The sequence below is a fragment of the Ammodytes marinus genome (assembly GCF_949987685.1).
Source record: "Ammodytes marinus genome assembly, chromosome: 13".
NCBI classification, from domain to species: domain Eukaryota; kingdom Metazoa; phylum Chordata; class Actinopteri; order Uranoscopiformes; family Ammodytidae; genus Ammodytes; species Ammodytes marinus.
Genome location: NC_137217.1, coordinates 16,326,821 through 16,339,094, shown reverse-complemented (window position 1 = coordinate 16,339,094; position 12,274 = coordinate 16,326,821). Strand labels below are relative to the sequence as shown.

Sequence of the window (12,274 nt, the reverse complement as noted above, 5' to 3'; positions counted from 1 at the left end):
TTCTTTTCATGGGGCGCTTCCCGAGCCCCCACTCATTTCCTACCCTGGTATACAACACTGTCATCTAGCTGACATCTACTTTTTTTCACCTACAGCACCAAAATAACAGCCCCCACTCCTAGCCCCTCTCCCGATACGGACGTGGACGAGGCAGATATGGAAGAGGAGGATGACGAAGTGGTGGAGGAAGAAGAGGTGGAGGAGGAAGAGGAGGAGGAGGAAGAGGAAGACGAGGTGGAGGAAGCGGAGCCGGAAGAGGTGGAGGAAGAGGAGACGGTGGCCGTGAAGGATCCAGAGGAGTATGAATACCCCATCGACTCAGGCGCCTACCAGACATCAGACTACCTGGACTCCTTCTACTACGACAAGAGCCACAAACCCACCACCTCTTCACCTCTGATGAAGAGTGACAGCTGTGAGTGTCCCTGTGTCCCTGTATCCTCTCATTAGTTTGTTAAAAAGGAGCTGTTAGCCTGCGGTGATTTTTTTTTTAGTAGCGGTGGTTAACAATGCAGACACATGACCTGTTTAATCTAATAGGTTATAAATTGTAGTGCGCCTTCACTTTGTCACCCTTTAATGGGAGGATAGCTCTGTTTTTCCCCCACATCATCACAAATGCCCACTAGTGCACCTCATGAATGCATGTGGTGTAAGCAAGTCTCTTTCTAAATAAACACAGTCAATGGAACAGTTGACCTCTACACAAAGCGAGCTAAGTTTAGAACTGGGTGGGGAAACAGTGTAACGATTAATAGAAAGACGGTTTTGGGTCAGATATAATTGAATTCAACAGTACAAGTACAAACCCTTGTGATACTTTCTGTACACTAAATTATGTATATAATACTATATGTACTCTGATGAGGTTTAAAAAATAGATTGTCATCGTCCATCCAAAGTCTCTCTAGGACAGGTAAGATGGAGTTAATTATGTAAATGTTTTGATTCTCCCCATTCCTCCAACTCTTCTGTAAAATGGCCTGCCATCCCTCCCTCGCTACTTTTGCTGTGTATACATTTTGTCAAGTCAAGTTTATTTATATAGCCTACAAACACAATTCGCAATTTGCCTCATGGCCTTCCAATGTGTACATTGTACGACACCATCCATCCTAAGACCCCTGGTTTGGATAAGGAAAGCTCCTATTAAAAAAACATTTAACAGAAGCAAGTCTACCAGGACAGGCAGACATGCAGTAGATCAATCAATCAAGCTTTATGTATACTTGAAGGACACTGAGGTTTCCCTCATATGCAGTGACGAGGAGTTTAAAAGTAACAAACAATATAATATGCAGAATCACAAAGAATAAAAGGTAAAAGAACACATGATGTAATAAAAAAATACATATACAAAAGATAAAAACAGGAATAAAACAATTACAAACTGAAGTAGTAACCAGGGATTTGAACTACGTAAAAACTAAGGACAGCAGTCTTAAAAGTGCATATAAATCCCTTCCATTAGCTTGGAGTGCTGTAACTTAAGGCGGACTTTCCAAGATTGAAAAAATACTCTGGGGACTTTCAGCATGAGTTAGTCACTTTAGCGAGTCAGACAGATGTTGTGTCTACAGAAAAGACTAAAAATAAATTCAGAGTATGGAAGCATCATGGTGGAATTTGAACCGGTATAGTAAGTATTTTACCTCCAGGGTAATTACTCTCTGGCTCTTGGAGTCGAAAGTAATAGCCTACGTTTTCTGTCTTTCCCATCCAGTGACCACACCTCGGCCCACAGATGGCGTGGATGTGTATTTCGAGAAGCCAGTGGATGACACCGAGCACGCAAACTTCTTGCGCGCTAAAACAGACCTGGAGGAGCGCAGAATGAAGCGCATCAATGAGGTGACTTTCACACGACTTTTGTCTGACTTTTGACAGTACATACATTCATCTTAGATTTGGCTCTTGAATCCTTTTATGGATACCGCCTCCTGTTTGCGTCTGGCCACATCGCCTCATCAACATTACACTCAATGTCATCTTTTGAGAAGCAACAGGGAAATGATCACCTGATATCCAGTCTAAATCTCCTAATTATGGAGCGACTCAGGTTGGGCTGCACTCTCTGTCCAGGCTCCCTCATTGATAGGCCATGATCTATATAACATGGTCCACTAAAGTGTCCCTGTTGTATGTGTCTCTGTCTGTTGCCTTCTTTGTCCTCGTCCTCCTGTCACTCTTTCTCCTCCTCTTCCCCTGACTCTTACTGTCTAAGAAAGGAGCTGAGCTCACCTGGGGTCTATTTTTAGTGCTAAGGTTTAGACTGGTTGGTATTCAATTAGTTTTTTTTTTCAAGAAGTGTGTTGGAGAATTTCAAACACAGTGCAAAGCATACATCGTGTTTGTAGGGTTGGTGCTTTGGTTTAGGGCATAGTTACAAAAGTTAGAGGTTGTGATGTGTTCATAGCAGTCACTTTTAGTGTTTACAGTATTCGGCAAAAACTGTATTTGTACCAAAATGTGCAGTCTACTGTAAATCACAGCAAACAGGAGCTCATCTCTAAACCCTTCTATAGCTAACTGCACAAAAGAGCCTTTTGAGTTTAGAAATTTGATTGGCAGTGTGTTCTGTGTGAATACCAAGAGAGAGAATTCAGGAAGAGTGTGCAAGATATAGAGAATTGTGTGTAGTGTTGTGAAAAATTTGTGTTTTGGAATGAAAATATGAGTCTAAGGCAGGAAATGTGTTTGGAGTTCAGCAGAATTGGTTAAGCAGTTGGTAAATTAGTTTCAGATTGTGCACATTGTGTCTGATGTTCCAAAAAATGTGTTTAAACAATTGTGAAAAACTGTAATAAACATACAAAAGTGTATAAGTTTAAAAAGCACAAGAGTATAAAATTAAGATTTATTCTCACACAGTATTCGGCAAAAACTGTATTTGTACCAAAATGTGAAGTCTACTGTAAATCACAGCAAACAGCTCATCTCTGACCCTTCTATACTGTAGCTAAGTGCACAAAAGCCTTTTGAGTTTAGAAATTTGTTTGGCAGTGTGTTCTGTGTGAATACCATGAGAGAGAATTCAGGAAGAGGGTGCAAGATACAGAGAATTGTGTGTAGTGTTGTGAAAAATGTGTGTTTTGGAATGAGAATATGAGTCTAAGGCAGGAAATGTGTTTGGAGTTCAGCAGGATTGGTTAAGCAGTTGGTAAATTAGTTTCAGATTGTGCACATTGTGTCTGATGTTCCAAAAAATGTGTTTAAACAATTGTGAAAAACTGTAAAGGAATTCAATATTTTGGTAATTAGCTGTATTTGCTTGCTTCTCGATTTCGTCGTATTGCAATCAGCAGTGTCTGAAATGCACCAGGCTAAAATCCATTCTGTTTTTTATGTGTGGTTAACAGTTTTGAAAGCAGTGTGTTAGCGTTTGACAGTGCTGTGAATCCACAGAATTGTGCAGGTTGTGGTTTAAGCCATGGTATAAGTGTGTAGAGTTTTGAAAACTGTATTCAAGCAATGAAAAACAAACTACAGTTTGGTCCACATGGACTGCTGCTGTGCAGACTGTGGTTAGAGTTGTGTGTGACCACTGTCGTTAAGCAATCGAAAAAAAAATGTAAGATGTCATTATTGATTTCCAGCTCCAACAATCGATATTTACATATTTTCTAAAATAGCATTTTAAACAGGTCGTGAATGACAACATCCGCTCATGTAGATCTGTAGATGTCACACTATGTCTATTTGTGGTGAAGTGCTAAGTGCCATTCCGGGTGTTGTGGCAGAGTGAAAACTTGAAGCAGCATGGCCGACACGGATTACAAAATGAGAGGGGCTCCTCATTCCAAACACAAAGCCAAATATCATAACATATCACAATATGCATCATATTGCAATTTATCATGATATATGTCCTCGTGATGCTTGTCCTTTTGTGAAGTCCTTACCAAATCCTAGCCCATATCATCATATACAGTATATGAGAAGCTTTTATAGAAATCAACTGAAATCATGTCTCTTTAATTCCTAAGATCATGAAGGAATGGGCAGAGGCTGACAACCAGTCCAAGAATCTGCCAAAGTCAGAGCGACAGGCCCTGAACGAGGTAAGCAGACATTTGTTCAACCTCTTTATATTGGCTAAATTATCCTGTGGCAATGTCTCTACTCATCATTGAACCTGCCTATTCCCATTATCTTTCCTCTGCCAGCACTTCCAGTCTGTCCTGCAAACCCTGGAGGAACAGGTGGCCGGAGAGAGGCAGAGGCTGGTGGAGACTCATCTTGCCCGAGTGGAGGCCATACTCAACAACAACCGCCGTCTGGCCCTGGAGAACTACCTGACTGCTGTACAATCTGATCCCCCTCAGGTACGTCTATCATGGGGTACAGAGGATGGAAAGACAATCCTAGATCTGCTTTTGATTATTTCACTGTGATTGGGTTGGCAGCATATGGGTTGTTGAGACAGTGCCTTCATCTCACTGTATAGCATTTGCTGACCTTGTCCTCTCTTCATTTATTCTTTCAGCCGGAGCGTGTGCTGCAGGCGCTGAAGCGATATATGGCCGCAGAGCAGAAGGACCGCAGACACACACTCAGGCACTACCAGCATATTGTGGCTGTCGACCCCCAGAAAGCTGAGCAAATGAAATTCCAGGTGTGTGTGTGTGTGTGTGTGTTCCTTGGAGTGCGTAAAGCATTTTGTTCTGCTTTTTTATTTTTATTTTTAATTTTTTGCTCAAGCCTTCGCTCTTGAAGTGAAGGGCTCCTTTCTTCTGACCGTCAAACATACAGATTATTTATGTGCAGAAGAGTTAGTACGTGCCTCAGATACTTTGATAAATAGTGAAATCATAGAGGAAAACCAGCTACCAATCTTCTTTTCAATGTATGCGTAGATCAAAGAAGTCTTTGCCGACTTCAACCAACTTCAAACAGCTTTGGACATACAAAAAGTCTATTTGGATTTTCTTTTTTCATTAATTGAAGGAGCCAATTCATTGTTTCAAGTGAGATACACAAACTGTTGGCTATGTCTCATTCAAACGCACAGATTGTCAAAAGAATATTTTGTTTATTGTCAAAGTTAATGCGTTATTAATGCATTTAGCAAATTCCTTTGAACGCCACGCATTTTTTTTTAACAGGCAATTCAATTGCTCGCATTCTGTGATTATGACCCTCGGTCCGCCTTGTAGTTTGGGAAATCGGGAAGTGCAGAGCCCTTGAAAGAGGGCTCTGAGGAAGGGATTGAGCAGAGCAAAGATCACAACCAGAAACATGCCTCTGTGAGAAGAAATTCATAAGTTACTGCCGAGTTACTGCCAGAGCACGTCATGTCTTAGATAATACTAACTGGCCAAGCATACAACTAATGCAGAGAGCTCTTCACCCCCTCGCCAAATGCATCATTTTTGAGCATGCAGTAGCCTACCTTTTGAGGTAATTCTTGGGAATATTCTGGACAGTATTTGTTGTTGTTCTGGATTTTTGCAATTATAATAAACATACATTTGTATAAAGCAAGCATATGTGTCCTGTCCCATGTTGACAAGAGTATAAAGAACTTGAAGAATGTCCATTTATAACAGATACAAAATGTGTTAACTTTTAACTCTTTTTAGCTAGTTAACTCTGGACAATCATGCAATGAATCGCTATTTTAAATATTTTAATCGATTGACCTCCCGATTTTTTTATATATATTTATTTTGCAGGTGTACACACATCTTCATGTAATTGAGGAGAGGATGAACCAGAGTCTTGCCCTGCTGCACAAGGATCCTACCTTGGCTGAGGAGCTGCATGATGATATCCGTAAGCCAAACTACTGTTTATTTTATTTATTTATTTGACCTACCTTTATTGAACCAGGAAGGTCATTAAGAACAAATTCTTAATAACAAAGATGTCCTGGCAAAAGACAAAAGCCCTTTGAGGTGATGGTGGGTGGGTGGGGGGTCAAATTAAATGTTAACTCCGGTGGCGTAGTGGGTAGAGCGCGTACCACGTACTGTAGGCCCAGTCCTTGTTGCAGTGGTTGTGGGTTCGAATCCGACCCGTGGACCTTTACTGCATGTTATCACCCTCTCTCTCCCCATTTCCACTCTACTGTCTGAACTTGAACAATCAAATAAAGGTTAAGATACTTGAAACAAAAAAATCTTAAAAATGAAATGTTAAAAGGACAAACGGCACACATTCTGGTCATCCGAACACTTCAAACAGCAGCATGCACATAAACACAAATTTCTCAGCACAGTTATAAAGACGGCAGTGCGAGGGGGGGCACCCATCTGCTTGCAAACAGTCACAGTTACAGTAGGTCAATACTGACCCCCCCCCCCCCCCCTCCCGCGTGTGTGGACTCACAGTTTTTCTCTTTTCTTTATGCATCACCTGTAGAGGAGCTGGTGAAGGCAGAGAGAGGAGACATCAGTGAACTTATGACCACCTCCTTCTCTGAGACTCGCACCACTGAGGAGCTTCTGCCGGCCGAGAGCGAGGAGGAAAAGGATGACGAGGAGGAAGAGGAGAGAGCCTTCCAGAACAGGCCCTATCCTCCCCGCATTGGTATATATATCCTCACATGACTCACGCACGCACACACACTCAAAAATTCAACATCCTTAAACCTGATTCTGTGATGTAATATAAATGTTGATCATGCTTTTTTCCCTCTTTTTTTCTCTAAAGATGTGCAGTCTAATAAGAAAGGTGAGTTAAATGACAGTTTTCACAGATCACGGTGTTTTGTAGTTTTTCCATTTTTTGCTCACAGCTAAATGTTTAACTCAATTTTCCTCTCTCTGCCCTAGTAGCCACTGTCGATGAATATGATTATACCACATCCGAGAGAGGCCCTACTTATGAATATGAGGAAAAGGTAAGATGGTGCACTTTGTTGTGCCAATCTTAAAGACTAATGTTATTTCAAACAGAATCCATCCCAGTCCAATGCTTAGAGACTGAAAAGATCAAATACTCATACACAAAGCAAATAATTCTATATTTCTGTGTCAAGGTTTTTCCTTATTCTCACACATTCCCTGTCCTCTTAGATCAACACCTCTGTAGAGCTCAAGCAGGTGGTCAACAAGCCTCCCGAGATCGAGAGAGATGAACTGGTAAGGGCTGAGTTTAAACATCATCATTTTTTTAGTGTTATTATGTATGTATAATATGTTATATGCAGTGCTCGAAGTGGGCCGGTATTCACGCACTTCCACATTTTACCCTTTGGTGTACCGGTACTTCTACATGCGTACCGGCACTTGTCACAGGCTGCCGGTACTCTTCTCTGCCCTCCAACGCCGGCTCAACCCACCCAAATGTGCGTCTTGCCCACCCAATCAAAAGTGAAGAAAATGTATTTCTATTTTTTCAGCCAATTAAAAAATGTGTATTTAGTATACCATTGCCATTTCTAGCTTCTTATTGGGTGAGCACGGCAAAGTCACCCATTATCTTCTTTTCTGTAGTCAACCGTCAATCACGTCCACAGAGCGCAGTGTCTCTTTTGCAAAGGCAGTTAGAACCCAACTCGGCAACTTTTTACAGCAACAATCAAAGTCGAATGCATATTGTGTTTTTTTAAACATTTGTTTCCATAAATTAGATTTTTTCTCCCTTGCATCATCATCATTATCTTTTTATTATTTTCTAAGACAATTTGAGAATTAAATACTTTTGCTCTTCATGGATGGCAGCAGCTGGTTGTTATACTGATGTGGAAAGCTTCTATCAGTGCTATCATGGTAAACCCCCCATGCAGCATTGATGATTGATGATCTAAATACAGTAACTGTATCAAAAAGCAGGCGCGAATATCTTGCAAGGGCAAAACATTTCCGCAATAAGGGAGTACTGGCACTTTTTTCTCCCACTTCAAGCACTGGTTATATGTAAAGAAATGAGCTTGAATGCGATACTGAAATGACCTATTTAAAGTTGTCCCTACATGTCTTCCTTATTTAGTGTCTCACCATACATTTTTTTCTTTACTCAGCAACCTGATGCCTTGGAGACGTTTAACCGTGGCGCCATGGTGGGGTTGCTGGTGGTGGCTGTGGCTATCGCTATGGTGATGGTCATCAGCCTGCTGCTGGTGCGCAGGAAGCCATACGGCACCATCAGTCATGGCATCGTAGAGGTACGACCCCTTATAGGCCTAAACTTAAGCCAAAAGCAGTCGTTAAGGACCAAACCTGTAGTCTTACACATTAAGGTTTTACCACAAAACTGTGTATTTACACATAATTTATGTATAGGCCTATATATATATATTTAGAATAATGATAAGTGGACATTAGAGGTTCTGGGAGGCAGAGTTTGTTCAAGGTTGGCAAGATGAACCAACTGTGAACCAGCAGTAGCCCAGACCTAGAACCCAGTTCGCCTTGGGAAAGGGGTATGACTGTCAATTGTGCCTCGTTTCCACCAAGTAGAGCGGTTCGGGGCGGATCGGAGCAGTTGGTCGAAAGAATCATTTCCGCCGTGTGTAGTCACCTCGGCTAGAGTGAAGAGAGTCTTGTGTTTTGGTGAAAATGTGAGCGCGGCACTGTTTATTGTAGTGTTTTTCCTCGTCATTAAATGAATCAGTTGGCTGCACTGTGTCCCACTGCTACGATGTCACGTAGATGCCGCAGCCAGCGCTGTTTGCTCACTGTCTCTATCAGTTGCACCGAGCCGTCTCTGTGCTCACAACAACACGGGGGGAATAAATAAAGAAGCGGCTGGTTTGACCCTACTATCTATGGTTTGACCAAGCAAAAACGAGAGACCGCTGGCTTGACCACAGTTGTTCCACAGCCCGATAGTTTGACCCACATTCTGGCGGCGGCTATCGCAGTCCAGCCTAAACCCCGCCCTACCAGTAAAGGTAGGGTCGGCGGTGGAAACACCACGAGATTCTTAAAAGTGAGCTGTCCCACTCTACTCGGTGGAAACGAGGCATAAGTGGACCTGCTAAGGAGACTCAGATTAATTCATCAAAATAATGGCCTTTTAGCCAACCCAAGCCTACTAAATGTACATTTGCAATAGTCAGTTCTCTCTTTTCGGGGTCTTTCGAACCCAGGAACCATGGTAGATCCTTCCTGAGGCCTCCCAACACCACAGCTGTTCTCCTGCTCCACTATTTTCCCCCACTAGCCAATACTCATATACTCCATTAAGGAACAATGTATTCACATCTGAGTTGATGGTGTTGTCCTTGCTCTTCATGTGTAATAATTGGAGCTTTTCTGTGTCTCGCAGCAGGTCGACCCCATGCTGACACCAGAAGAACGGCAGCTCAACAAAATGCAAAACCACGGCTATGAGAACCCTACCTACAAATTCTTTGAACAGATGAACTGAGGTACCAGGGCTGCCAACAACTCATGCCTGACCACATGTTTTGTCCCTCCCCCCCACCCCCCCCCCCCCCCACCCCCCCCCCCCACCCCCACTCTTCCTTACAGTGGTGTCTCAGCTACACTCTCTTTGACGGAATTTATGATGTGTTGCAAACGTAAAGTAACTGAATAAGTACGGGGTACGTCCTAAACCCATTGTAAATTACCAACAATCATCATTACCAGAATGTGAATAATGAGATATGATTGAAAACTTACATCTCCCATTGTAGTGTAATACTCGTCTGGGTTAGAGTCCGAGGATTGTTCTTTCCATTGGCAGTGCCACAGCATTTCATATTCCTGAAAACATTCACCTCATAGATAGTAGAATCATCCCAGTGGCATGACTTGACCTATTGCCCCTCACTAGAAGTTGAACGGTGCATAATGCTTTATAGTATTTCTTTTTCAGTAGTAGTCTCTATGTTCAAAATTGTACCACAGTTCGATATAATGTATCTGTGTAGATGAGTGTGAGTGACAGCCTAGTTCAATTACGGTGTAATTCTCAATTCAAAACCCACTCAGTGATCAAAGGGCAAATACAAACGTATTGTCTAACTAACCTGTTACATTGGAAAATACCTCTATAATTAACACTTGAACATTAAGTGAGAATGTGGAGGGGTTTGCTTTGAATGTGTTAGAAATGTAGACTTTAATTTAAAACATAGAAAGGCCAGAACAAAATACTGCACAAGTTGATACGGAACTGCTGTATGTGCTGATGGTACCAAAAAAAAACATAAAGTTTTGGACTTCTGAGGATCTGCCCTCAATATTATTAATAACTATTTGGCAAAATATACCAACTATTCCAATTACTGTAAGTCATTTAGTCAGTTTCAATCTTATTTGTACTGCTACCTAAAAAGCTGTAAAACAGAATAATCAAGAGTCCGTTATTTTAATGAAAGCATGACAACTTGGTGTATGACGCTGCTGTATTTATTTGTCTTGTTCTTGTCATTGCTTTTGAAAGGTCGGAAATGTCACCGTTCAAAATGGACACTGTAAATAACGTGAGGAATACGTACTACTAGATGTAGACATTTCTATGATTAATTTGCATTGATGTAATGGATTAAAACATAAAAATAGTATATTGTGCTGTAATGAGAGGGAGAAACATTTTCCTAACATGGCTGATTGAAAACGGACTGTTGTAAAAACCAGCACAAGACAACGACACAGTAACTACTTTCTGAATGTATTTGAGGTAGACATTGAGATTCCACCTTTTTTTACAGTAATGCATCATTCCCCTAGTAGAGCGAGTATAGCGAAGTTCAACACATGCATCGGACGGACTACATGTCTGATTCCCATCCTCATCACTTGCTGTAGCAAACCTGTCCGGGTTCACATTTGGCAGGTGTGTGTATCAGGGGCAGAGGGACTTTTGAAGCTGAGGCATATTATACTGTAGTAACAGCACAGCAGAGTGTAAAGAGGCCACAGCTATAATGTGAAATGTCAGTGTGTGTAGTCTGTCCTAAAAATACAGACCACACTCAGGCATGACAGCAGAAAAACATGCTGCATGTCTTTAAACCTGCCAGTTTTGAAAATTCGGAGATTAAATGTTAGTACTATAGATGCTTTATTTAAGTTACTCTCTTCATAAGAAGCTTTTCACTGAATGACTCGTCGTAGTTTGTCATATTTATGATCAACATAGTACCCCTGTATAGGTAAGTAAAAAAAGGGATTGCCCCTTTTTCCTGGCTGTTATCTGCTTAGTGTGTCAGGTTGATTGCCGTTAGCCACTTAATTCTATCAGACCATCTTGGTTAAGGAAGGTCACATTGTGGGATGTTGCTTTTTTGTTCATCAGTCTTAACTATATGCTAAAGCATAGATAATCCATACCATAATCAGTTCATACTTTATTAATTTTCGCACTGGAGAACGTTTTCTTTTTTTTAAAAACCTCCATTTGTTCATTCAGAGAAAAAGTGGTAATTCCTTTTTTTTTCTTTTTTTTGTAAAGTTTGCTTTGGAATGAGCAAAAGAGTTTGACTATCAGAGTTATGGTTTAGCGTTATTCTTTTGTTTCTCTCGATAGGCAGGTTAATTGCAGGTCGCGGCGGTTGTGTTATGACAGGTGAAGAGAAGTCATAGCCCTTGTATAATTTGTACAGCTACCTTAGTGAATGAAAACGTTGTATGTTCACAGTTTAATTCAATTGATCTTGCAATGATACTACTGAAACCAATAGATGAGAATAAGCTTGCCTGTGTTTCCCAAACCACTGAAGGTTTCCTACCAGCATTTAGCAGACTTAGAATGGTGTATACTGTAGTTACTCAAATCACATTTGTACGTACGTCCTCTGTCAAATTCTAGACTTCTTTGTTGGTCTGTCCCCTTACTTCCCGATGAAATATAAACAATGTTATTGAGATTTTAATTGCTGCATAATTGCCTTTTACAATGCTGTGTTTTGGATGTAATTATTCTGTATTTTTTATTTATATGTAATAATCAGTTGGATTAAGGGTCTTGCTTTTCACCTGTAATGTAATTTTTGAGGCTTGTATGAGAAAAACATTACCAAGTTTATAACTTGGAGAATTGTGAAATAGAGACAGACACATGGCCTCTGCCTAATTGACAAGGGGTGGCACTAAGCACAAGTAGAACCAAATGACTCAATTTGTGTACAGGATGCTAAATTGATTCAGTCTGTCTGATTTTAAGTATACTGCATTGATTCTAGGGATGTTGATAGCATTCATCGAGAGAGCTGTTCTTCATTTTCATTTAGACCCTTAACCAAAGACATGCTCCACAAATAGGCAGACAGATATTCCAATTTGGCAAAAATGTTCTCTGTTGTGTAACTGTACTTGCAAGCAATCGGAGAAATGTAAAACTGGTCAAGCTAATTAATAGTGTAATAAAAATGAAT

The 12,274-nt window shown here is 41.0% G+C and overlaps 1 protein-coding gene across 3 annotated transcripts in view; it reads left to right on the top strand.

Moving 5' to 3' along the window:
- Positions 1-12,274, top strand: part of aplp1 (amyloid beta (A4) precursor-like protein 1) — a 35,794-nt gene extending 23,520 nt beyond the window's left edge. Inside the window, exons 6-17 of one of the 3 annotated variants that reach the window (XM_080040291.1) lie at positions 96-415; positions 1,724-1,851; positions 3,987-4,061; positions 4,167-4,325; positions 4,487-4,615; positions 5,676-5,775; positions 6,364-6,531; positions 6,655-6,675; positions 6,780-6,844; positions 7,020-7,085; positions 7,967-8,110; positions 9,217-12,274. In XM_080040291.1, the coding sequence (XP_079896417.1) occupies positions 96-415; positions 1,724-1,851; positions 3,987-4,061; positions 4,167-4,325; positions 4,487-4,615; positions 5,676-5,775; positions 6,364-6,531; positions 6,655-6,675; positions 6,780-6,844; positions 7,020-7,085; positions 7,967-8,110; positions 9,217-9,318 (1,477 nt within the window). In that variant the 3' untranslated portion in view covers positions 9,319-12,274. Of the gene's footprint in view, positions 1-95; positions 416-1,723; positions 1,852-3,986; positions 4,062-4,166; positions 4,326-4,486; positions 4,616-5,675; positions 5,776-6,363; positions 6,532-6,654; positions 6,676-6,776; positions 6,845-7,019; positions 7,086-7,966; positions 8,111-9,216 lie in introns of all 3 variants that reach the window. The other 2 variants (XM_080040292.1, XM_080040290.1) reach the window with 2 other exon arrangements.